A 27,792-nucleotide genomic window follows, 5' to 3' on the forward strand; every position below is an offset into this window, starting at 1 on the left:
GTTTCAGAGCTCCAAGCCTTGTCTTGTAGAGATCCATTCTTGCGCTTCACGGAGGCCGGTGTTTCTATACGCACAGTTCCTTCTTTTTGCCTAAGATTGTGTCTCGCTTTCATGTGAATCAGCAGCTCTGGTTGCCTTCCTTTTGTAAGGGGGATTTTTCGAAGGAGTTCCAAGCCTTGGAATGCTCGGAGGTTAGGCAAGTTCTTTGCAAATTTTTGCAGGTTACGAATGATTTCTGAAATTTGGATCATCTTTTGTGCTGCATGCTGGACCTAGGGAAGGTCAGAAGGCCTTCAAGCCTTCTGTGGCTCGTGGGGTCAAGGAAGCTTTAGCCGCAGCTTATCTCCTCTCGGGCAAAGTGCTGCCAGCACAGTGAAAGGCTCATTACACTAGAGCTCTGGCGGCCTCTATGGCAGGATCGAGTTCGCTGGAGGAGATCTGCAGATCGGCGACCTGGTCATCGATTCATACTTTTTCAAAACATTATCGCTTGGATGTGGCTGTGAGAGCTGATGGGCGTTTGGCGCCTCGGTGTTGCATGCTGGGGGTTCTGATTCCCGCCCTGGCTAAGTACTGCTTGGGTACATCTCATCTGTCTCTGGATTGGTCTATAGGATGCTATAGAAGGTAAAATTATGTATCATGCCTGATAATTTTCTTTCCATTAATCCTTATAGACCAATCCAGAGGTCCTCCCAGAAATCTGCTGTGTATTTGTTTACTTGTGTTTGGGTCTTTTCAGATTCAACTTTATATTCTCACTCAAGTTCAATTTCTAATTCAAGTTCAACTTCTAGTTCAAGTCAAGTTCAATTTCTAATTCAAGTTCAAGTTTGTATGATTTGCCTCCAGTTGGGGCGAATCTGATTTCAGTGAGCTGCTTGAGTTCCTCCCGCCTTGGGCGGTTGCAGGGTGATTGATCAATCAATTCAGTCACGTTCCTTCCGCTTCGGCGGTTATAGGATCCCTCCCGCTTTGGCGGTGGTAGGGCTAATGAGTTGTCAGTCACAGGAGAACTTTTCACGGACCAGGAGCTTTGATAGCGACATACTGAGGATCATGTGACTGCATGTGACCATATATAGGGAGCTGAAAGCTTGCTCTCTATCTAACCTGCTAGTGGAGGGACGTAACCCATCTGTCTCTGGATGGATTGGTCTATAAGGATTAATGGAAAGAAAATTATCAGGTATGATACATAATTTTACCTTTGCAGTGATTCTTACATAGCCTTTGCTTGCTTAAGGCTTGAGAAGGTGAAAGTGCTGCTTCTTTTAATGGTACAGCTCTGTTCTCTGCAGTATCACCTTCTGGAAGAGGTTAAGATTGCTGTAGTGAAACCTTTTGCTCTGTCTCTTGTGGCCAAATAGTATTTACTGGACTAGTTTTAACATAACATAATGTAGCAAAGTACACAATGGTCACTTTTTATATAACCTGCTAAAATCCAGCTTTTAAACTTCTTAATCCTGTTATCCCCTCACCCCTTCCCTCCTGTCCCCTCTCACCCTGTGCACTACCAAGCACAAAAGTCCTTAGCAATTTTGGCTTCTGTAATCTATGAAGTTCAGGTGTTTAATATCTTCTGTATCAGGAGTGTAGCCAGACTTAGGCGGGAGGGGGGTCCAGAGCCTGAGGTGAGGGGGCACATTTTAGCCCCCCCCCCCCGGTGCCGCCACCATCACCAACAACTTTGGACCCCCCCCCCCTGCCGACGACCCTCTTGACACCCCCTTCCCGCCGCCAACTTTCCCCCGCCACCGCCGTCGCCTACCTTTGCTGGCGGGGGACCCCAACCCCCGCCAGCCGAGGTCCTATTCTTCCGGCAAGGCTTCGTTCTGTTTCTGTGAGTCTGACATACTGCACGTACGTCAGACTCGGAAACTGAACGAAGCCTTGCCGGAAAAAGAGGACCTCGGCTGGTGGGGGTTGGGGTCCCCCGCCAGCAAAGGTAGGCGATGGCGACGGCGGGTTGGCGGCGGGAGGGGGGGCCGAGAGGGTCGTCGGCAGAGGGTCCAGGGCCTAATCTCCGGGGGCCCAGGCCCTCGTGGCCCCACGTACCTACGCCACTGTTCTGTATACGACATGCGTAGATAAGTGTTGCATGTCTTTCTGCAGATTGGGCAAGTCACAGAGAGGATGGACTTATCACCATATCAGATGACTCAGATGAAGATCTCCCTTTGCTATGCAGCCCAGAGCAGCAGCAGCAGCAAGAAGATGAGGATGATGTGATCATTCTGGAGGTGCATTTTATAGCTGCAGCCTGTCCAGCCTCGTGCTGCATAAATGTGTTTGAAAGGCAGTGACATGATTTGGGTGTAATGTAATTGTTTTAAAGTTTTTTTTTTTAGGGGTTCTTTTACTAAGCTGCGTTAGAAAGAGGTCTTAGCGCACCCTTACACGGGGTGGGGTGGGAGGGCGGGGGAGCAAATCCAGAAAGCTGTTTTACTTAACAGATATCCATTTTCCCCTTTGCAAATCAAAATTTTGACAGCATACTAGTCTGTAGCATCAAAGAGGCAAAGGATAGCCCTGCTGTCATAAGCAGTGTTTAGTTAAAAATACTTAACAGTACTGTAGTGGTATTTGCTAGTAACATTTAAACTTCGGATAGAGTAAACAGAATATACACACAAAAGGAAATTACTGTTAATATTTTGTTGAAGTTGGAAATTTCCTGTGGATAATCAGAGATCCAGATTTGTTTATTTTAGAGATTGTCATGTTATCCTCTGTTGTGCCTTTATTTTTAGGTACACAGACAGAAGCAGCCTTTGCGTCCCAACCCGATTAGGCCTGCAGCTTCGTGGCATGCGATGGAGATAATGGAAGAAAGACAAAATGCTGCAGTAAAACCACTTCCACAAGATAAGAGCCTACCAGTTTTCCAGCGAAAAGTGCAGGACCTCCTGGCAGAGAGTGAACCTAGGCCAGGTGGGGACCAGGACTTTTCACAGGCTGGCCCATCAAAACACAGGCACAGAACTAATGCAGAGCAAATTTCTGAAGCTGAGTCAAGCAATCTTCGTACTTTAAATGAAAACCACAGGCCAAAAGTAAAAAGGGAGGTGATTTACTTAGAAGAACTGAATGACCAGCCTCAAAGACATGAAGATCCAGTAGCACAAAATCAACAAATTGAAGTACCAGAACCAGAGCTTCCATTAGAACACGTAGCAGCACCAGCAGCAAGAGAAGGGATTGCTGTCCAAGGGGCTAATTGGTTAGATCGTCCTTATTTCCAACCCGCGGTCAATGAGCCAGCTGTTAGGTTGATTGCTTTTGCACCTAAAGAAAGGCAGCCTGAGGCAGAGCCTGGGGTAATAAGAGGGGTGCACCACCCTGAGGAGATCCCTGGACCAGCTTTTCCTAGACCAGAACTTCTCCAAGATGGGATTCCAGGCCCCGCTTCACCACAGCTGGCTCACCCACCCGAAGGGTTGGGAGAAGAACAGGTAGGACTGTTGGACAATGAACAGCCAGGGCCAGCCTTCCCTGTGCAAGGACCTCTCGAAGAGCATTATTCAAATGTCCCACAGGAAGGAGCTTCAGCACAGGACAAGGAGCATGTGGCATTGCTCATCAAAGAGACGGTAAGCTTGGTCAATATCTTTTCATCTACATGACTGATTTCATATGAGCTATGGTTTCAAGTTTAACAAATTAACTGACCTGCTGACTCCTTTGGGCCTTAAGAAAAGGGGGCTGGGATTTTATATATTGCCTTTCTGTGGTTAGAATCAAAACAGTTTACATATTATATACAGGTACTTATTTTGCACCTGGGGCAATGGAGGGTTAAGTGACTTACCCAGAGTCACCAAGAGCTGCAGTAGGAATCTAACCTGGTTCCCCTGATTCTCAGGCCACTGCACTAACCATTAGGTGGCTACTCCACTCTGCAGTCAGCCTGGTAATTCCACAAAAATTAAGCAGCCACAATTGGTGGGGTGGGAGAGGAAAGGTGGAGCATGGACTCGATGGGCATAACACTATATCCTATTGAAGAGGACCTCTTTTTAGTAAGGTGAAATCATTTTTTAGTGGGGTCAGTGCCGAATGCTGTGATGGACCACTTGTTCTGAAACACATTTCCTGTCCAGTTTCCCTGTGGCTCAGTAATAATCCAGCTCCATTACATTACTTCCCACTGTTCCAGGACATGTGGGATTGTTATGTCCATCAACCAGCAGATGGAGATAGAAAACCCAGCTCCTACATATGTTTTCAGCCAGCCTGGTTCTCCAGTATTTTCTCTCTCCAGCAGGTGGATGGACATGCTGTTCTTGGTCTGTCCTCTCCTGCGTGCTACCCAGAATCTGGATGATTGCTTTAACGCGATATCACATTACTGCAGTCATCCGGGTCCTGACTCCCTGCACGAGCAGGAGAGGACAGACCAAGGAGATTAGATGAAAACAGGAGATGGGATGACGTCAAAAAGTTGAAGCCAGTTAGGTTAGTCTCTCTTTCGCCTTCTGGCAGCAGTCATCCCACAACAAAGCAAAGAAACCTGTGAGCTGCTGCATCTACGTTATGGTTCTTTATAGCTCAGTAGATTTTTTATTTGATCCCACTTATATTTTCAAACATACCGACTTGTACTGTAGGCAGGGGCAGGAGCAGTGGGGCGGGAGTCCGGTTCTGTCCCAGGCCTGGCTGTGTCTCTCGTTGGCCCTGTCCTGGCCTGGCCTAGTTGGTCAGCTGGTCTCCAAGTTCAGCTTAGTGGGTGACAGCTTGGTGGAGTCATATCTGGTTATGCCAGATCCGTGTCTCTGTTCCCCACAGAGCCCTTCACTATTTTCCTCTCCCTTCTGCTCTCTGATGCTGCCTTTTTGGGTTTTTTCCCAATAAACAAGAGACGTTTACCGGCTCCTTTATTGAAGCAGCTTACCGGGAAACTGAGCTGGGTAGTGCAGGGCTGTGCTCCTGTGGAGCTCTGCTGCAGCCCCCGTTCAGGCGGACTGCGAGGTAAGAGCAGTGTCTCGGGAATTGTAGTGGTGAGCGTGAGCAGGGCGGGAGGGGGACTTCTTGCCTCAGAACCGATGTCTGGTCTTCCCGAGTGAGAAACGCTAGCAGCTGGACTTCGGCTCCAGTTTTAAAAAAAAAAGTGCACAGCTCGTGCGGTGGGTTGGTGGCTGCAGCGGAGGGAGTTGTCACTTATCCTCAGGCAGCTGCACAGTGTGCAGGGGGGCAAGGGAGTCGGAAGCTGCTGCGGGTGAGACGAGTCAGCAGCAAGCTGGGTCTTCTGTGTTGGGCTTCCCCATGGCTGGGCAGCGCAGTTCCCCTCCAGGTGAGGCGGGAACGGTGGCCATATTGGGGCATGTGGCTGCTGCAGCTGCACCGTGTCAGTCGTTGCTTGATTTGGAGGGGGTTTCCCAGAGTGGGTCTTTGGGCTCATCGCTGGTGCAGGGGACGCCTTTTCTGCAGAATTTTTTTTGTTGTTACATTTGTACCCCGTGCTTTCCCACTCATGGCAGGCTCAATGCGGCTTACATGGAGCAATGGAGGGTTAAGTGACTTGCCCAGAGTCACAAGGAGCTGCCTGTGCCTGAAGTGGGAGTTGAACTCAGTTCTCCAGGACCAAAGTCCACCACCCTAACCACTAGGCCACTCCTCCACTGTTGCTACTATTTGAGATTCTACATGGAATGTTGCTATTCCACTAGCAACATTCCATGTAGAAGTCGGCCCTTGCAGATCACCAATGTGGCCGCGCAGGCTTCTGCTTCTGTGAGTCTGACAGACTCACAGAAACAGAAGCCTGCGCAGCCTTCTACATGGGGCAATGGAGGGTTAAGTGACTTGCCCAGAGTCACAAGGAGCTGCCTGTGCCTGAAGTGGGAATCGAACTCAGTTTCTCAGTTCCCCAGGACCAAAGTCCACCACTTAACCTCTACTCTTACGATGGGTCTTGAAGCCTGTCCTAAGGTGTTTCCCATTCATCCGGACGTTCAGGATTAGATTTCTGCTGATTGGGTCGTGCCAGACATCAGTTTCTGGGTGGGTAGGGCCATGGTGCACCTTAATCCCCTTGTGCCCGAGGAGAAAGACAAGCTGGGGCTGCCTAAGGTGGATTCCCTGGTGACGGCTGTCACCAAGAAGACTGCTCTGCAGGTTGAAGGGGGATTGCCCTGCGGGATCTGCAGGACAGGAAGTTGGAATATGACCTTAAACAGGGTTTTGAAGCGACAGGCTTGGGGCTGCAGGTGGCGGTTTGCTTGTCATTGGTGGCTCAGGCCTGCCTGCAGTGGCTTCAGCAGTCAGGGTAACAGGAGACTGCCCATGCCACGCAGTTGGAGTCCGGTTTGGCATATCTGGTGGGCTCTCTATGATATGCTGAGGGTGTTTTTCCAAGAGCATGTCCTTGGCAGTTACTGCCCGGAGACAGATCTGGTTGAGACATTGGGTGACGGATGCAGCCTCTATAGGTCGGCTAGTGAAATTGCCATTTAGAGGTAAGTGGCTGTTTGGTGAGGACCGTAGCAATTTGATTAAGGAGAGCTGGGTGAGGTTAAGCCTCGGTGGTTGCTGGAGGACAAACCAAAATTTTCAGCTCGCTTGGCGGGGCCGGCGAGAGTGAGATTTTGGGAAATACAGGCCAGACCGGCAGGCCTATGGTCAGAGGTCCCAGTTTCCATCCTGTCAATCCTCCTTTCGAGGGACAAGAAATCAGCCTCTCAGGCCGTGACAGCACCCAGCGCTCCTAGACAATTACCCCCCCCCCCCCCCAACTCTAACCCAGCCCTAGCTCAACTCTTCATTTATAGCCAATTATTCTAATTAGGACAACAAGAGGAGAGTTTTCATTAGAGTTTTTAAAAATTACATTTAATTAGTTTCTGAGCACACTAAATAAATTACACATTATACCACATAATCTTAAGGCTCTTTATAGTCATCTAATATTCCTGGTACCTTAAGAAGTTTTAATTAAACAACTAAGATGCAGACAGCAGTCCAGCAGCAAGAAGGGGTACTATCCAGTCTTTTGCACTGAGTGGCATGTACTACTCTCCACTTTTCGTTCGCAAGCACTGTGCAAAGATGCCACATAACGTGATTGCGCTACCCCTATGAACACTTACAGGGTTATTACCAAGCACCGCTTGGATCCTGCACCCTCCCACCTGCCCCTGGTGTTGTCTAGGTACAGTGAGATCCTACAAAACCAAGGGGTGTCACAGCTCCGAGAAATGCACTTTCAGACCAAGCACAAAAAAGTGCCGAAATCACTGGTCAGACACAAGCTAAGAAGCAAAATAGTTTCTTAGGAAAAGTGAACTTTAAAATTAAGAAGAAGAGAAAAAGGGGACTGTACAATAAACACTACCAATTTAAGATTTACTTTTTAGTAGCCTTTGGGGTTGGGACAGGTGGTGTAATTCTTTGGTGCGGCCCGGTTTGCAGGAAATACTTGTAGGGGTTGGGGGCAGTTTGATGGTGGTATTTCAGTTGCAAGGGGGGTAGTAAGGGCAGCTTGGTAGTTTGGAAGAGTAAGAAATTTAACCTTTAAAACTGCCCTGCCCTGTTCTCTAACTGCAGTTTCTATGCTGCAGAAGCTGGAACTCCTTTTCCCATAGAAATGCATTGGGCCATTTTGGGGGGGAAGGCTTATTTTTTTGGAATTCACAGTCCGATTTGGCCCATTTTCAAACGCAATGTGTTTTTCTATTGGTTCTTCCCACATGCTAAGTTTGATCCCGTAAATATTACCATACTGAGTGAGCTAAAGAAACTAACAATCTTAGTACCAAGTAGTGAGGAAGGGGAGTTTTCTCAGTGTTTTTCTGTTTTAGGGTAGAAAATAGTTAGCTTCTGGTTAACTAAGCTTACATATGTAGTATCACATATTTTATACTACGAGTTTATCTTGGGCAGACTGGACGGACCGCACAGGTCTTTTATCTGCCGTCATCTACTATGTTAGTATGTTACTAGGGTTACGCAGCGCTGTAGAAATTAACAAAGAAGGACGGGCCCTGTTCAAAGGAGCTTACAATCTAAAGGATGAAATGTCAAGTTGGGGCAGTCTAGATTTCCTGAGTAGAGGTTTAGTGGTTAGGTGCCGAAGGCGACATTGAAGAGGTGGGCTTTGAGCAATGATTTGAAGATGGGCAGGGAAGGGGGCATATATATGATTATCTCCCAGTTGGTGAGAGGTTATTTGTGTGTGCTCAATGCAAAGAGCTTCTAGCTCTCAGAGAACGAGTCTGACACCACAAGTGAGTTGGTGAGGAGCAGATTGAGATTCGGTACGCACTGCAAAAGAACGATCAGTCAAATACAAGGTAAACCAGTCAAGAACTGTGTCGCCTAAGCCAATGTTAGAAAGTCTAGGTAACAAGAGAGCGACCAACAAGATCGAAGGCTGCGGGACACATCAAGCACTAACTTTCCTAAGTCGAGAATGGAATGAGGAAACCACTAGCTATGGTTTGTGTGCTATGATATGCATGAAATCTAGACTGGTGGGGATGCAAAATAGAACAATTTTCAACATGAGAGAGAGAATGGGGGAAGAGGAGAGGTGGATTTAGGGGGAAAGATAAGAAGCTCATTCTTGGCCATGTTTAGTTTCAGATGGCAGTGAGGCATGCAGGCAGCAATGTCAGACAGGCAGACTGAGGCTTGGGCCTGGATTCCTGCTGAAATTTGTGGTGTGTAGAGTTAGATCTGCTAGCCATTAGCATAAAGATGATACTGAAAACCATGGGAGGAGATCAGAGCACCAAGGGAATAAGTATAGATGGAGAAAAGAAGAGGTCTCAAGACAAAGCCCTGAGGTACAGCAACTGATAGTGGGATAGAAGTGGGGGAGGATTGAGAAATGAGGAGAAATCCAAGAACAGAGCCCCCGAAATCCAAGTGAGGACAGTGTATCAAGGATTAAGTGGTGATCAACAGTGTCAAAAGCAGCAGATAGATCGAAAAGGATGAGGATAGAATAGAGGCCTTGGGATCTGGCCAGGAACAGGTCACTAGAGAACTGAGCTTGTGTAAAATGAAACTACTTAACACATAGACAAATACAAAGCTGTAACCCATTTTGTGGTTACTTGTGTTATCTTTTCTTTACTAAAGCAACGTCAGCCACTAAAGTTGCCTGTGCATAAGGAAGAGAAATTATTTAGCTCTTGGAAGATTTCAGATGGGATCATCACCATGGCCTAAGGTTGCTAAACATGTTTAGCCACTTAAAAATAGCCACAACCGTAAACAAAAGGCTTTGCTTTTGAATTTGAAGATGTGCTATTTTGGCTTACATTAAAAAGATGTTCAAGGCAAGGCAGTATTTGCTGTGTTCATCAGAACAGCCAATCACTGCTTATAGTGTGGCTTTTCAAGGCTGATTAAAAAGGTAGGCACCAACCTAAATTTATGTTTAGCAACCGGGTTAAAAGCTGTAAAGGTTGGAGGTGTATCAAAGGTTTGCTCTGTCTGGTATTTGTGTTGCTTTTCTTTTATTCTAGGCACAGTCGGAGCCTGTGAAATTGTCATTGCATCAAAAGGCAGCCACCAAGTAGATATACACTCAGTCAAGACTTTTTCATTTAATTTCTTTAAATACGGATTTAGCATATGCTTTTCAGTAGTAGCTCAAGGTGAATTACATTCAAACATGAAAGGTATTTCCTTTTTGTTACGTTGATATTCACCTTCTGTTATCAGTGTGTTAAACATCAGCTGTAGCAGTAAAAAAAAAAATAATAATAACACCGATATTCAGTGCCTCTGTCCATACAGTGGCTGATGTTGAATATCTGGATAGTTTCCAGCACTGACCACATTATCTGGTTAGCATCAATATTCAGTCTATTGTCCTAAATTATCCAGATTAATTCTGGGACTGTCTGTGCTGCGTCCCAATTCTGTCTGAATAGTGCTGCTCAATTTCCTGGTTAGTAGCACTTAAGCTGGGTTGCAGCTGCTGATATACCCGCATAAGTGCTGCCAAATACTGACCTGAGGCAATGAAGGGTTAAATGATTTTGGGCCCTGTTTGCTAAGGTGGGCTAGTGTTTTTAGTGCGTGCTAAAAATTAGTGTGCGCTAACCATGTGCCCATAGGAATATTATGGGTATCTACATGGTTACTGTTCGCTAAAAACACTTAACACGCCTCTAGCGCAGCTTAGTAAACGGGGCCCTTTATTTTTTATTTATTTAAAAACATGTTTTGCCTGCTGTATCCGACAATTCTAGGCGAGTTACACTCTCTAGAAGTATATGATCTTACAATGAAAGAATGGGACGTGGACCCGCAGTAGCCGTTGGGATGGGGATGGGGACAGAGCCCATGAGGATGGGGACAAACATTGTCCCTGTTCATTTTCTACTTTGATACTTGTTAATGAACTGGACTGTTGTTTATGTTTGAGTGATGCAGACTATGATATTTAGATTTATTTTGGAAAAACAAGCAAACATTCTGGCCAGAACTAGCAAAATTTGCATGGGGGGATCCTGTACATCCTTCTACCAGCACATCTTCTAAGAAGACATCTTCTATTGCAGGAAGGACTGTGGAAGACAGGAGAGCTAGACTGAATCCTGAGATTGTTCATGACTTCTTATTCATCCACAGATTAAAAAATCATAACAGTGCTTCATAGGGCATATTTCTCCCTTCTAGGGCATACAGAATGGGTTGTATTTTGTACCCCTGGACATTTTAACAAGGTGGATTAGGATTCCTTGGGGTGGTAGGGTCCTTTAGATTGTAAGCTCTTTGAGCAGGGTCTGTCCTTCTTTGTTAAACTGTACAGCGCTGCGTAACCCTAGTAGCGCTCTAGAAATGTTAACTAGTAGTAGTAGTAGTGGTAGAAATCAGCTATTGTTGAGGTTGGAAGGGTAGAGGGTTGTGGTAAGGAGGGTTATTATAGCTGCTTACTGTTATTATTGTTCTCTATTTGTAATTTATACACAATAGTTGCACAACATATTTTTCCTTTTTATACTTTAATAAAAAGATTTAAATTTTATTTATTTATTTGTTACATTTGTACCCCACATTTTCCCACCTATTTGCAGGCTCAATGTGGCTGACATAATACCGGAGAGGCTGTTGCCAATTCGGTTGATAACAGATACAAAGTATGTGGTGATCAGGTAACAAGGGGTCGAAGAAGGTAAAGATTATACATTGTCCAGTACGATCATTGGTTAAGATATGTTGCTGGGTGCTGAGATTTTATGTTGGATCGTTGGGATAGGCTTTTTTGAATAGGTGAGTCTTGAGTGATTTCCTGAAGTTTAAGTGGTCATGAATTGTTCTCACTGTGTTTGGGAGTCCGTTCCATAGTTGTGCGCTTATGTAGGAGAAGCTGGATGCGTAACTTGTTTTGTATTTTAGTGTTTTACAGTTCGGATAGTGTAGGTTTAGGTGTGATCTTGATGATCTGATTCTGTTTCTAGTTGGTAGATGTATTAGGTCTGTCATGTAAGCTGCTACTACGCCGTAGATGATTTTGTGTACCAATGTGCAGATTTTGAAGATGGTCCATTCTTTGATTTGGAGCCAGTGCAGCTTTTCTCATAAGGGTTTGGCACTTTCGAAGCGTGTTTTCCCATATATCAGTCTGGCTGCTGTATTTTGGGCGGTCTGGAGTTTTTTTTGTGAGTTGTGCTTTGCAACCCGTGTAGATTCCGTTACAGTAATCTGCATGGTCATTGATTGTATTAGGTTTCAGAAAGTTTCCCTCGAGAAGAAAGGTTTTAGTCGTTTGAGTTTCAAAATTGTTAGGCTTCTGCAGATGAGGACAGAGCCCGTGGGAACGGAGACAGAACCTGTGGGGACGGGGCGGGAATGGAGACAGAAACCACGGGGATGGTGCGGGGACAGGGACAAACTTTGTCCTCGTGTCATTCTCTACTTAACAAGCAAATTCCATTTAAACATACACATTAATGTTAAAACAAACAGATACAATTCAGGAACCTTTACAGAAGCGGTGCGCCTTCCAGCATTTCTTGACCTACACAGCAAAAAGCAATCTGTCCAAGTTCTTCAATAAGAGTTGTAGAAAATATCAACTTCATGAGATATCAAAAATGATAATGAAATCCGCCCTGACCGCTTCATAGCAGACCTCACATCCCACCTAAACTACATGCTTCAGCAAGGTCTCTTCCCTAAGGAAAATGGCAATATCCTACTCACTCCGATACCAAAAGACACCAAGAAAAATAACAAATGAAATCACTAAGTACCGTCCAGTATCATCCATTCCGTTGTCAGTCAAACTGATGAAAAGCATGGTAGCCAAACAACTTACAGATTACATAAACAAATTCTCAATATTACACGAATCACAGGTTTTTGCCTCCTCCACAGCACAGAAACAGTACTACTTACTCTCCTAGCCAAATTCAAACAGGAAATAGCAATAGGCAATAACATCCTCCTCCTCCAATTCGACATGTCTAGTGCATTCGATATGGTAAACCATAATATATTAATAAGATTACTAGACAAGTTCGGGATTGGTGGAAACATACTTGGCTGGATCAAGGGTTTCCTAACCACAAGAACATATCAAGTAAAATCAAACTCAAACATATCATCACTGTGGAAAGCAGACTGCGGAGTACCACAAAGATCACTGCTATCACCGATCCTCTTCAACCTAATGATGACCCCACTAGCCAAGTCCTTATCCAACCAAGGCCTTAACTCTTTCATATATGCAGACGATGTCACAATATTCATTTTTTACAAATCTAAACTGACAGAAATCATCAACGAAATCAAGATCAGCTTGAACATCATGGACTCTTGGGCAAATGCATTTCAACTAAAACTAAACAAAGAAAAAACACACTGTCTCATCCTCTCATTCCTACACAACGCAGATAACCCCACAATTATCAACACCCCAGATTACACCCTCCCTATTTCAGACAGCCTGAAAATCCTCGGCGTTACAATGGACCACAACTTAACACTAGAGAGCCAAGTGACATCCACAACAAAGAAAACGTTCCACTCAATGTGGAAACTCAAACGCGTGAAACAATTCTTCCCGAGGGGAACATTTCGCAACCTGATTATACAATCAATGGTATTAAGCCATGTAGACTACTGCAATGGAATCTCAACATAACTCTGTATTTGTTTACACCGGAGTCTGCAAACGCCTCTCCGGTACTATGTAAGTCATATTGAGCCTGCAAATAGGTGGGAAAATGGGGGATACAAATGTAACAAATAAATAAATAAATTTATGCAGGATGCAAAGAACAAACCTTAAAGAAACACGGCAGCTAGGCTTATCTTCGGAAAAACGTGATTTGAAAGTGCAAAACCCCTTTGCGAAAAACTACACTGGCTCCTAATCAAAGAACACATTGCTTTCAAAATCTGCACTCTGGTTCACAAAATTAGCTCCGGGATACATGACAGACTTGATCGACCTACCCACTAGAAACACATCTGAATCAACACGAACGTACCTAAATCTGCACTACCCAAGCTGCAAAGGACTCAAATACAAATCAACTTACGTGTCCAGTTTTTTCTACATAAGCACACAACTGTGGAACGCATTACCAAAAGCCTTGAAAACTACGAACGACCACCTAAACGTTCGGAAAACACTAAAAACTAACCTGTTTAAAAAGACATACTCTACCGATCCAACATAAATGCCTGATCTCTGCAACACAACAAAACTAAAGAACGTAATGGACATAGCACAACTCTTCCGTTATACGATTCTCTAGAGTGGCTGTGCCACATGAACTTTATCTTACCACAACATCACTTTGTATTTGTTTGCACCAGAGTCTGTAACGCCTCTCCGGTACTATGTAAGCCACATTGAGCCTACAAATAGGTGGGAAAATGTGGGATATAAATGCAACAAATAAATAAAAAAGCCTCTATGAAAATGTCTTCAGTCGTTTCCTAAACTGAGCATCAGAAGAAATTTGTCTGAATTCCATAGCATCATACCCCCTGTATAAAAAGTCAAGGAGCAAAAAGTGTTCAGTCTTCCAATTCTAAAAGATGAAACATCCAGCAACACTTTATCAGCTGAGCATAAAGTACACAATGGTCAATTACATCCTTAAACAAGTCTCGAGACTGATAGGAACTTCATTGTTCATTGACTTTCCTGATGTCGCAAGGGGCGTTGGTGGGATTTGAACCCTAGCTTCCCTGGTGTCAGTCCACTTCTCTAAGCACTAGGCTACATCATTTGAGCTATGATTACATAGGATTATTTTTTTATTGGAGGGACTGTCCCATGGTATGATACACGTGGTAATTGATCACTTTCGAGGAATATGCAGAATGATTTCATCATCTACTCTGTGTATGGAATTTGTATAGGATTGATCTACTTTCATACTCTTTGCAGTGCAAAAAGCATAACTGGTAGAAGAGACTTTAGGGTTGTTTACGAAGCTGCAGCAAAATCTGGGCTTAATGCAGGACTTTCCTGTGCGCTAAGCCTAGATTGAACATGGCTTTTTTGTTTTTTTAATGGCATTTTCTTTAGTTTTTAATTTCAGGTTGGTGCGCCATACTGGCAAAGAGTTAACACAGGAGTACTTACAGCCTCCTATTGTGTTAACTCTAGTGTGCGCTAACAAGTAACGCAATCACAGTGCACTGGTTAGATAATGGGGGAACACCCACTCACTCTCTGCCCATGACACACCACCTCCAAATATTTCAGACAAATTGCCATAAAACACTTTAATCCATTCTGTGGTAATCTGTTAGCCTGTGCGAACCGCGCATTAAGGGCTTGACGTCCTTTCACAAAAGTTCAGTGTTTTGTTTTATGCATAAAGGGTCCATTTACTAGACATTTTTATAAGTTATTTGACAAAGAAAAGTATCCTGTATTGAACGCAGTTTAGCACAGAGACCATGTGACTGCCAGAATTTGGGGGGTTTTTTTTTTTAGAGCCATCCCTGCTCTGAGTCCCCTGATCCACTGCGTTGGGTTCATTACAGCATGCATGGTGCTGTTATCCCTTTGGCAGTAAATGGAGTTGTGAAATCTCTAATATCTGAAGATAACCAGAGGATGTACGATTTAGTGTCTGCACTTCTGAAAGTCACTTTTGAGGCCCAGGCAAAGCATATGTAAGGGAAAAATGGAAACATTTTCTATTATAACTCCTAATGCTGAAGCATCTGCATTAATTCCACAGTTTAAGGTTATTTGCATTGTCTGCTGTGCCCAGTAGCAAGATCAGCTGCTTTATTTAGAAGATAATTGTTCCATGTTCTCCACTGAGACCTTTGAGATTTTGTCAATGAAAGGATTTCTAGAACACTGAGTAGAGGAGTGTGGTAGCCGTGTTAGTCCACTCTTAAGGTTATCAATAGAAATCAAACAAAATAAAACAAGCTAATCAGAAGTAAACTTCCATCACAGACTGAAAAGGAACAGAAGGGCACACTTCCCTGTAATTTATCCAGTTGCAAACTATGCCAAAATATTTCATAGGACCCCAAAGTCATCCACAAAGGAAAGATATTCAACATAAAGGGATCTTTCACTTGCTCATCTTCCAATGTGGTATATATCATTCAGTGTAAAAAATGTAACAAAGGATGCTATATTGGAGAAACAGGCCAGATGCTTAAGACAAGATTCAATTTACATAGACATCACATGAACAATACAGCCAGTAGGGCCCCCACCCCGGTGGGACAGCACTTCACAGAACCAGGACACTGTACCAGTGATTTCACAGTGAGAATCCTGAAAGGTAACTTTAAAACCATACAAGAACGTAAGACCTTTGAAGTCAGAATGATTGAATATTTTAACACCCAACAGAAAGGACTTAACAAGGATCTGGGGTTCCTAGCCCATTATAAACCATAAAGCTGTATGTCTCTGTTGATCACCCTCCCCTCACCTATCCACACCCATCCTGTTAGAATATCAATGATATGCTTTGATGTCCCCATGCATACCTCCTACCCACCCCCATCCTCCCACCCTGTCAGACTGTCATAGTAATGCTTGAATGTTTTCACTTATATACACTGTCAGCTAGCACATTTGCTTATTTCCGATCTGAGGAAGAAGGGCAACCTTCGAAAGCTAATCAAGAAATGTATTAAGTTATGTCCAATAAAAAAGGTATCATCTTATTTTCTTTTCCATGTTTTATTTTGTTTGATTTCTATAGAACACTGAGGAGCATTTGAGTTCTACCAGAAATTGCCTTTCTAGTTTTAAGGGTCCAGCCGGTGGAATGAACTTCTTTGGGAAGTTGTGGGAAGAATTTAACAATCCCTGGCTTTGTGTGTGTGCAGATATTGGGGGGGGGGGGGGGGGGTGCAGAGCAGAACGTGGCCCATGAAGACTGAAGCACTCCCATTGTACTGTTCTATTTAGTCCAGGCTTGTCTAAGTTCAGTCTTCAGGCTGCAAGCAGACTAGGTTTTCAGGATATCCTTAAAATGCATGAAGGAGATCTGTTGATTCATTGAAACTAGAAAGCATCTTTCTCATCAAACAAAAAAGACTTTAACGCTTTCCTGGAGGAATAATATTGTGTTATTTTCCGACTTTCTAAAGGCAGTCTAGTCCACTGCCTAACTCTCTGATGTAAAAAGGAAGGCTCTAGCATGGATTTCTTCCATACACCCTTAAAGGAGGGATAATTTAATTTCAAACAACGTTCCGATCTATCACCAGCATTTTTGTTTTGTTACATTTGTACCCCGCGCTTTCCCACTCGTGGCAGGCTCAATGCGGCTTACATGGGGCAATGGAGGGTTAAGTGAGTTGCCCAGAGTCACAAGGAGCTGCCTGTGCCTGAAGTGGGAATCAAACTCAGTTCCCCAGGACCAAAGTCCACCACCCTAACCACTAGGCCACTCCTCCACTGTTGCTACTATTTGAGATTCTACATGGAATGTTGCTATTCCAATAGAAGTCGGCCCATGCAGATCATCAATGTAGCCGCGCATACTCATATCACCCCTCTCCTCAGGTCACTTCACTGGCTTCCGATCGGATACCGCATTCAATTCAAGCTTCTCCTTCTTACCTACAAATGCACTCAGTCTGCTGCCCCTCACTACCTCTCTACCCTCATTTCCCCTTACGTTCCCGCCCGTAACCTCCGTTCACAGGATAAATCCCTCCTCTCAGTACCCTTCTCCACCACCGCCAACTCCAGGCTCCGCTCATTCTGCCTCGCCTCACCCTATGCTTGGAACAACCTTCCTGAACCCTTACGCCAAGCCCCCTCCCTGCCCGTCTTCAAGTCTTTGCTTAAAGCCCACCTCTTCAATGCTGCGTTCGGCACCTAACCCTTACTGTTCAGTGAATCCAGACTGCCCCAATTTGACTGCCCCTATCGGACCGACCGTTCACTTGTCTATTAGATTGTAAGCTCTTTGAGCAGGGACTGTCTCTCTTTGTTAAATTGTACAGCGCTGCGTAACCCTAGTAGCGCTCTAGAAATGTTAAGTAGTAGTAGTAGTGCTTCTGCGAGTCTGACGTCAGACTCACAGAAACAGAAGCCTGCGCAGCCTTCTACATGGAATGTTGCTAGTGGAATAGCAACATTCCATGTAGAATCTCCAATAGTAGCAACATTCCATGTAGAATCTCCAATAGTATCTATTTTATTTTTGTTACATTTGTACCCCGCGCTTTCCCACTCATGGCAGGCTCAATGCAGCTTACATGGGGCAATGGAGGGTTAAATGACTTGCCCAGAGTCACAAGGAGCTGCCTGTGCCTGAAGTGGGAATCATCGAACTCAGTTCCTCAGGACCAAAGTCCACCACCCTAACCACTAGGCCACTCCTCCACTGTTGCTACTATTTGAGATTCTACATGGAATGTTGCTATTCCACTAGTAACATTCCATGTAGAAGTCGGCCCTTGCAGATCACCAGTGTGGCCACGCAGGCTTCTGCTTCTGTGAGTCTGATGTCCTGCACGTACGTGCAGGACGTCAGACTCACAGAAACAGAAGCCTGTGCAGCCTTCTATATGGAATGTTGCTAGTGGAATAGCAACATTCCATGTAGAATCTCCAATAGTATCTATTTTATTTTTGTTACATTTGTACCCTGCGCTTTCCCACTCATGGCAGGCTCAATGCGGCTTACATGGGCAATGGAGGGTTAAGTGACTTGCCGAGAAGCCTGCGCAGCCTTCTACATGGAATGTTGCTAGTGGAATAGCAACATTCCATGTAGAATCTCCAGTAGTAGCAACATTCCATGTAGAATCTCCAGTAGTATCTATTTTACTTTTGTTACATTTGTACCCCGCGCTTTCCCACTCATGGCAGGCTCAATGCGGCTTACATGGGGCAATGGAGGGTTAAGTGACTTGCCCAGAGTCACAAGGAGCTGCCTGTGCCTGAAGTGGGAATCGAACTCAGTTCCCCAGGACCAAAGTCCACCACCCTAACCACTAGGCCACTCCTCCACTGTTGCTACTATTTGAGATTCTACATGGAATGTTGCTATTCCACTAGCAACATTCCATGTAGAAGTCGGCCCTTGCAGATCACCAATGTGGCCACACAGGCTTCTGCTTCTGTGAGTCTGACGTCCTGCACAGCCTTCTACGTGGAATTATTTAAGGGGATGGAACTCCTTCCATATGAGGAAAGGATAAAGAGGTTAGGGCTCTTCAGCTTGGAAGGCTGAGGAGGGCAAGGGAAAGGGGACTTGATATACTGCCTTTCTGTGGTTTTTGCAACTACATTCAAAGCGGTTTACATGGAGGGGCATAATTGAATGAAAACATCTATCTCCATGGGCGTTTATCTCCGAGAACGGGTCCGTGAAGGGGCGGACCGAACCGTATTTTCGAAAAAAATAGACGTCCATGTTTTATTCAACAATGTGTGAGCTGGGCGTTTTTGTTTTTCAGCGATAATGGAAAATGAAAGCGCCCAGCTCAAAAACGAATAAATCCAAGACATTTATTCGTGGGAGGGGCCAGGATTCGTAGTGCACTGGTCCCCCTCACATGCCAGGACATCAACCGGGCACCCTAGGGGGCACTTTTACAAAACCAAAAAAACAGGTAAAAGAGCTCCCAGGTGCATAGCACCCTTCCCTTGTGTGTTGAGCCCCCCAAATCCCCCTCAAAACCCACTGCCCACAAGTCTACACCATTACTATAGCCCTAAGGGGTGAAGGGGGGCACCTACAAGTGGGTACAGTGGGTTTGGGGGGGGGTTGGACGATTAATAAGCATTAAGCAGCACAATTGTAACAGGTAGGGGGGATGGGCCTGGGTCCACCTGCCTGAAGTCCACTGCACCCCCTAACAACTCCTCCAGTGAGCTGCATACTGCTGCCAGGGAGCTGGGTATGACATTTGAGGGTGAAAATAAAAAGTTGTGAAACATCATTTTTTTGTGGTGGGAGGGGGTTAGTGACCACTGGGGGAGTCAGGGGAGGTCATCCCCGATTCCCTCCAGTGGTCATCTGGTCATTTAGGGCACTTTTTGGGGCCTTATTCGTGAAAAAACAGGGTCCAGGAAAAGTGTCCTAAATTCTAGCTAAAAACGCATACTTTTTTCCCATTATCGGTGAAATGCGCCCATCTTTGTTCGGCAGATAACCACGCCCCAGTTCCGCCTTCGCCACACCTCTGACACGCCCCCATCAACTTTGTTCGCATCCGCGACGGAGTGCAGTTGAAAACGTCCAAAAATCGGCTTTCGATTATACCACTTTATTCGTTTTTGTGAGATAAACGTCCATCTCCCGATTTAGGTCGGAACTTGGGCGTTTTTCTCGTTCGATTATAAGCAGGTTTACGACCGCCTTGTTTTAAGAATGTCCGATTCTTAAGAATTGCTAATTCTACTTTTGCATTTATGGCAACTCAACTGGAAATCTTTTCCTAAATACATTAAGGGACCTTTTTACTAAGCTGCAGCAAAACGTAGCCTGCGACATTACGAGCTTGTCTTTTGGGTGCGCGCTGGGCAAGTTTTTACCGCGTCCTGGAAAAAGGGTCCTTTTTTTAAGGGGCCGGAAATGGACGTGTGGCAAAATAAAAACCAGTGCATGTCCATTTTCGGCCTGAGACCTTACTGCCACCCGTTGACTTAGCGGTAAGGTCTCATACGCTACCCGGGGGATAGGCATGCAGGGCGAACCACTCCCAGTGCCATTTACTGCCTTGTAGCGCTATAGAAATGCTAAATAGTAGTAGTAGTAGTAGGTAAGTGCCACGTGGTAGAAAATAGAAAATATTTTCTATTTAGTGTGTTCAGCCCACGTCAAATTCAGAATTACCGCCTGGGGCACGTGGTAGCTGGGTGGTAATGCCGATTTGGTGCATGCTGGATGCGTATACCTTACACACCTTTGTAAAAGGGCCCCTAAATTAGAAAGAAATTATTTATTTATTTATTTTTATTGCATTTGTATCCCACATTTTCCCACCTATTTGCAGGCTCAATGTGACTTACATAGTATTGTTAACATAGTTATTCCAGTATATCAGGTACAGTTAGTATTGTGTAGAGATTAATTAAAGGAAGAAAGAAGAAGGAAGGGATTTATTAGGGTATTTATAGAAGGTGGGCTTCCATAACTGAATGGGTTGGTGAAGTGGATTAGTGGGGCTGTAGGTTCTCATTGTAGGCCTTGTTGAAGAAATATGTCTTCAGAGATTTGTGAAAGATAGTTGTTTCGTCGATTGTTTTCAGGTCTGTGGGTAATGCATTCCATAACTGCGTGCTCATGTAAGAGAAGGTAGTGGCATGCATCAGCTTGTATTTTAGTCCTTTACAGCTGGGGAAGTGCAGGTTGAGAAATTTGCGAGATGATCTTGTGGTGTTTCTGGGAGGTAGGTCCACGAGGTTAAGCGACAATGGAGGGTTAAGCGACTTGCCCAGAGTCCCAAGGAGCTGCAGTGGGAATTGAACCCAGTTCCCCAGGATCAAAGTCCACTGCACTTACCACTAGGCCAAGTGGTTTAAGTGAAATGTTAAGAACTGAAGCCTGATTTGTGACTCTCATTGCTTTTTAGGCAGTTTTTCATTTAACCAAGATGCTGTTGCTGGCAGGCAGTTATTAAAGAGAAGTGGGGGTGAGATTAGTTTGAGTTGGATCAGTAAATGCAATCAGCTGAGCATTGTCAGCAAAAAAGGCAGCCACTAATACCCTGTGATTGGATTAGATGTGCCAGTGGTCTCAATGATTGGAACTGAGAGCGCTGAGCTCTGGTTGACGTCACAATTCCAAGGATATTGACCAGACATTGAAGCGTTAAATGAGACCGTGCAAGTATAGCTAGATAAGAAAGCCCTAAACATTGCAAAACAGTATCTTGTATACCAAAGTCCCTCAAAATAAAAGCTAAAAATTAAGGTCTCTGTGTGCCCTGTACCAGTTGTCATAAAGAAGAGGCAAACTTCAGGTTTATCCACGCCCGCACATTATTAACTTGTGGACTTTGCCCCAGTTTTTAGTGTATAAACTTCTGCTTTGAAATTTTCCTTGTTCTATTTTTCCTGTGAATTGGTTTGACAAATTTGCTAAACCACTCTTCTGGATAATATCAAAGTACCCACATATATTTGTATCTGCTATTTATATGAGTAAAACATTATTGGGCAAGTACACAAGGCAGCGTTGTAAATGTAATCTGCACACACACTTTTCCTCCTTGCACTAAACATGCTCCGATTTTCTGCTCCCCACCACCACCTCTTTCTGGGAACATTTTCTCTTAATGTGGCTGGAAGAGTGTGCAAACTTGCAGCCAGCATTGAGGGAAGGTTGATTTACACAGATGAAATGTTATTTTACTCGCATAAATGATTTTGAAAATTGACTTCAAAACGATGCAGATGTAAGGGTGACAGAGTACATTCTATGGGAGAGAGAGTAAGTGTGTAAAAAGAAAAATGCAAGCTTCATGGTGAGAGACGGTCTGCATGTAGAAGAAGTTCTAGCTCTAAGGGTGGTCCAAATAGGCTTTTAAAAGCTGAGTACTGCGCAATTTACAGAGGAGATGCTTCTGTAGAGGAGAGTCTTGGGTAGGAATATTGGCATTTAATATAAAGGAAGGTAGTGAGGTACCCACCTAGTTTATCATTTTCAAGGTGAAATTTAAAGTAACAAAACTGGGAGAATTCACAGGCAAGGAAAGATTCCAGAGTAAGAGTGCATCTTGAAACCTCTCTTCAGCCTTGATAACAGTACTGACAGGTTTTCAAAAAGGCACTTGTTCTCAAGAAGCAAATGTGTTTTTCTTAACTGGTGAGCTTGGGAGTAGGGCAAGGCAGCAGAAACTACTTAGACACTGATTGGCATGAGAGGACTGAGGTGGACATGGGTAGTGAGGGAAAGAGGATTGCATCTGGGTGGAGAGGGTATGGATGGAGGAGAGAGAGGTTAGCACCAGGGTAAGGTAACAGGTATAAATACAAATTATTGGGGTATATAGTGGAAGGGTGTAGCCTGGGAGCAACAAGCAGGCTGAGAACCCAGAAAGTCAGGTGTCACGAAATGCCTAGCACCCCTCTGGGGTTATCCCTGCGGCCACCTGGAGGGTCTGTCCTCAACGTTGCTCAGGCCTGCCTGCACCTGGGCATGTGCTCTACAATGCACCCTCTTCCCACCGACAGGGTCCCACTTTCCTCTGGGCTAGTCTCCCACTCTCACGTTATTCCCCGTGGATTTCTAGGACACTGGGGCCACACTCTCAGGAGTCCCACAGTTTAGAAAGCACTTGCAGACCCAAAACACAAACCACCAGGATTCTTAGTCCAAGACATCACAGCTAATAAACTAATGGGTTTATTATCAAAGAAATAGAACAGTGGTAGAACTAGAGGACATGAATTGAGGTTGAAGGGGGGCAGACTCAGGAGTAATGTCAGGAAGTATTGTTTTCAAGGAAAGGGTGGTAGATACGTGGAATGCCCTCCCGCGGGAGGTGGTGGAGATGAATACGGTAATGGAATTCAGATGTGCATGGGATAAATAAAGGAATCTTGTTTAGAAGAAATGGATCTATGGAATCTTAGCAGAGATTGGGTGGCAACACCAGTAATTGGAGAGTAAAACCAGTGCTGGGCGGACTTATACGGTCTGCGCCCTGATCATGACTGAATAGATAGAGGTGGGCTAGAGTGTAAATTTTAAGGGGCTTTGACGTTAGCTTCAGAACTTTTAGTACAGGAACAGTGCTGGGCAGACTTTTACGGTCTGTGCCCTGAGAAGTGCATGTCATCCTGGTGAGTAAGTATTGGGGAAATTTTAGAATCCTTGAGTACAGGGAACTTGTGCGGGTTTTTACAGGGCTTTTTCTGTTTCTGTGGTTGATGTTGAGATATCCACTTGCTGACTAGGAAAGTGCTTTGTGACTGTGGAAACCTTGTTTAGGATAATATTTAAATGGCACAGAATTTATAACCGGATACTGACACTGAATAGTCGAGTATAGGCTGTCTTAATTTGACCAGATAGCTATCCAAGTACTAGCGCTGATTATCGACAGTATCCAGATAACTTCTGACTCTGTCCTTGGATCTTGCCAGCACTATCTGGAGAGTGTACCGGCATGGTCAGTTAAGATTTTCAGCAGCGTTATCTGGATAGGACAGCCATTCCCAACCCAGTCCTCGAGGCACACCTAGTCCCTCAGGGTTTTCATGGTTGGGAATGGCTGGGGTAGGATTAGCTCCTATCCAGATAAGTTCTGTTGAGTAGTTGGACCAGTGGCATAGCCAGACAGCCAGTTTTGGGTGGGCCTGAGCCCAAAGTGGGTGGGCACAAAATTTTCTCTGCTCTGCCCTCCCTCCACCACTGTACCCACCATTTCTCCCTCCTCTCCACCCTATGCCTACCATTTCTCTCCCTCCCCACCTATCCCCTCTGTATGCAGCATGTGTCCCTCCCCTTCACCTCATACACAGCCAAGACTTCTCCCTTCCTCACCCCTCCACCCCTTTGCTGCATCTCTCCCTTTTTCCCCCGTGCATCTCCCTCACCCACCAACCAAGCCTCATCTTTCCATCTTCCCTTCCCCCTGTGCAGCTGCTGTGTCCCCCGTCTTCCCTCCCCCATGCGACATCTTTCCCCCATCATCCCCCCCCCCCCCCGTGCAGTTGCAGCATCTCACCCTCCTTGCAGGCCCTCCCAGCAGCAGTGTTCCTGACGGCGATTCTACTCACAGGTTCCGCTCGCAGTCGCAGCGATTCCCACACACTGCCTGCCGGCTGCCGCTCAACAATCTCCTTGCGCTACTAAGCGCTAACCCGGAAGTCTCTCCTGCAGAGGAGAGACTTCCGGGTTAGCGCTTAGTAGCGCAAGGAGATTGAGTGGCAGCCGGCACTGGCAGGCAGCGTGTGGGAATTGCTGCGAATGCTAGCGGAGCCTGCGACTGGAATCGCAGAGAGGAACTTTGCTGCTGGGCGGGCCTGACCCAAAATTGGGTGGGCCCGCCCGTGGCTACGCCCCTGAGTTGGACTCTTCTGTTTCTTTAGCTCTTGACTTAATGAAGCATAAATAGCAAGGTGCACAGAAATAAGAAAACAAATGGTTTGTTCCATTCTTCTATACCGGTGTTTTTCAACCTCGTCGTCGGGCATGATCTGGCCAGTCGGGCTTTGAGAGAGATTGCATGCAATGGAGGGATATGTATGTGACACATCTTGTACGTATTCATTGTGGATATCCTGAAACTGACTCACCCAGGTTGCTTCTGAGGCCTGGGTTGAAAACCATTATTCTATACCATTGCTAAAACACTAGACCAGGGGTTCTCAACCTAGTCCTCGGGACATACCAAGCCAGTCTGGTTTTCAAGATACCCTGAATGAATATGCATGAGATAAATTTGCATATGAGGAAAACCTGACTGCTGGGTGTGGCTTGAGAACACCTGCTCTAGGCTGATGGTGAGAGAGGTACACATGTACTGCTTGCAGCATGAATGGAGAGTTGCATAACCTCAAAACACAAATTTTTCCTGAATGCAGTAATTGATGTGTCATTTTCTTAAATTTTTATCTCTGTTCTTCAGCAGATCAGCTCTTCAGCTTCGTGGTCACTAAATTATTCTGTGCCTGCCTTATGGAATAAATGCAACCTTATTTATTTTTTTCACAGCAAGCAAGATTCCCTGATGTTCAGAAGGATTATGTAGAGAATTTAATTCTCTTTGAAAACTGCTTTGACTTAAATGTGTAAGTTCATCTGTATTTGTGTTATGCTACATATCATAACCCAGCTAGGGACTGAAATGTGCATCTTTTTAAGTTGTTTCCTCCTGATAATGCTTTTAAGACATGGTTCATTCTGCAGGCCTCTGCACTCCTTAGTCTTCTGATACCTGTTTGCTAGCGGGTAGCCAGTGAAATGCATTGAAAGCTGTTTGATTGATGCCTCCCCATTGGATCTCAGCACTTTGCCAAAGCCTGACCCCCATCAGCTCTATCACTGCTGCCCACCTGTTTCCCTGCTTATGCGGAGCCAAGCAACTTTGTGATTTGAGGCTGTCCTATTGACCTACTAGTCAAGTCTAGCATAGGTCTACCAGCAGATGAAGACAGAGCAATGAAATGTGAAACTGTGCCCTATTCAGTATTCTCTTTTTCCTGCAGAGTGGTTGGCCTGTGACTTCTGGGCCCAGCTGGAGATTATTCCCCAGTTGAGCCCAGGAAATCAGGGGGACTTTAGTCAACTGCCTGGCCCTTTGGAGAATACCTGGAGAAATCAAGGTCCCTTTCTCTCCTGCTCACTTTCTTTCTGTCCATAGCTGTCCTCCTTTGCCCTCTCTCTGTTTAGGTACCCTCAGTGTGTAACTGCTCCGTCTCCTCCGTCAGTAGAAAAAATTGAGAGGATTGCTGGAAATAGAGGAGGCAACAGAAGCAAGCAGATGGTGCGAGGCAGGGGAGTGTTCATGAGCTCAGGATGGCTGGGGTAGTGCTTGGCAGTTGGTGCTTGCAGGGCTGGGGCTGAGGTAGTGGCAGTATAAAGTGGGGAAGGAAGGAGAGATTAGGACCTGTTGACATTGGCAACAGCGTCAGTGTGACTTGACAGCGGTGCAAGGGTTACAGAAGTGGTGTTGGGAGTGGTACACTCATGTAGCTGGAGTGGCACTTGCAGTATTAATGAAACCCCACTGAGTATGCCAAACACTGCTCTTGTTACAGTGCTGCTGAGGGAGATTAGGTCAGTGCACCTAGTGGTACAGCAGGATTCTCTGTACATGTGGGAGGGCAGGACAATTCTAGAGGGAACCATTTTAACTTCTCAGGGAGCTTCTTTCTCCCTTGGCAGCATGTGAATATCTACCGTCTTTTACAAGGCCAAAGCTCAGGGCACCTTTCTGATCCCTCCTGCATTGTCTTCAGAGGGAGCAGGAGGGGAGACTAACTGCATCACAGCCAAATCCAGGAGTTCTTTCATTGCCTTTCCATCAGAGTTTGCACTGCTCATACATCAAGCCTGTCTTCTGTGCCAGTCACAGGGGTCCCCCTGGTACAATCCTGGAAATGACTGGCCCTGACTCCCGGGGATTCAGAGCCCATGAGGGAGCCAAGCTGGAGCTGCCAAGGGACTGGAATGGCCAGTTGGTTGGTAGTTCAGAGCACTGACCAGGGTGCGTCCCCCAATTAGAGCCTGGAGGATAAGGGAGCTTCCTGCTGCTGAGGGAAATGATTATAGATGGGCTTGCTCTTTAAAAGGAGCTCCTGGTCATAACTGGCCAAGCCCTGGAGGCCACCTAATCTAGCCTTTATAGTGACAGCTAGAGAGCACTGCTTCTTCCAAAACTGTGTTCATTTTCACAGATGAGTCTGGTCAGTAGGTGTCAGTGTTGAGCAATGATTGACTCCTTAATTGACAGGCGCTGTAAACACTAGCATATTTGCTTAGCAAACCCAAGTAATGGAAGTCCTGATTCAGAAACTAAATTTAAGTCCTTCAGTGCACAGCACTAGCATTGAGCTGGGCCAAGCCTTAGATTCTTTAATCAGAACCCAAATAAAGTCTGTCTCTCTCTCTCTACACATGTATGTGTGTGTGTGTATATGTATATATATATATATACTGGACAAGGCTATTCCTTAATGATATATCTTGACCTATCTTCTCAAATGAAATAAGCAATTGTTTTTAATTTTATGGATACTCTGTTAACTCCAAGGACTGTAGTTCTCCAGGAAATTGAAACTGCATGTTTGTGCCATTCACCGGGTGATCACTTTTTTGTCTTTTCTCTTCTTAGAATTTGTAATATGCTTTTGGAGAACCCAGATTATCCAAAGACAGAGGGCGCAATGGTTTTAAACCCCAACAGCAGCCTGCTTAGCAGCCTAGATGAGACCAAGGCAAGTGAAAGTTAATCATTATACTGTCACGGTGCAAGCAACAGTTTGATTTGTTAGGAATCGCACATTTGATGCCTGTTGTATTAGATCAATGTAAAAATAATCCATAGATGTAGTACATAATCTTTTCAGAGCAGGACATGAATGCATTGTAAAAAAAAAAAAAAAAAAATCTTTACTGTTGTGAATTTACTAGTTCCAAAAAACGTCATAAGACGGCTGAAGGATGTTCTCCCCAAAACAAGGGGGCATGTTGGGGGCGTGTTTTGGGCGGAACACGGGCGGCATCAAAAGATGTTTTTTCTGTAATAATGGAACAAAATGAAAACATCTAGGATCAAAATTAAGACTTTTTGGCTAGACCTGCTTCAATCATCACTAAATGACCAAAAGGTGTCCTCTAGATTTATTTTCAAAGGAACAAATACTTACCTTTTATTTCTTCCTTTTTCTTTTTCATTATATAGCAAAAT

The 27,792-nt window shown here is 45.0% G+C and overlaps 1 protein-coding gene across 1 annotated transcript in view; it reads left to right on the plus strand.

Moving 5' to 3' along the window:
* The window catches only part of RNF216 (ring finger protein 216), a 201,898-nt gene that overhangs the window by 27,094 nt on the left and 147,012 nt on the right, over positions 1 to 27,792 (plus strand). The window contains exons 3-6 of the mRNA XM_030211106.1: positions 2,119 to 2,246; positions 2,757 to 3,596; positions 25,095 to 25,171; positions 27,217 to 27,319. Of these exons, the coding sequence (XP_030066966.1) occupies positions 2,119 to 2,246; positions 2,757 to 3,596; positions 25,095 to 25,171; positions 27,217 to 27,319 (1,148 nt within the window). The remainder of the gene's footprint in view (positions 1 to 2,118; positions 2,247 to 2,756; positions 3,597 to 25,094; positions 25,172 to 27,216; positions 27,320 to 27,792) is intronic.

The sequence above is a fragment of the Microcaecilia unicolor genome, chromosome 8 (genome assembly GCF_901765095.1).
Source record: "Microcaecilia unicolor chromosome 8, aMicUni1.1, whole genome shotgun sequence".
NCBI classification, from domain to species: Eukaryota; Metazoa; Chordata; class Amphibia; order Gymnophiona; family Siphonopidae; genus Microcaecilia; species Microcaecilia unicolor.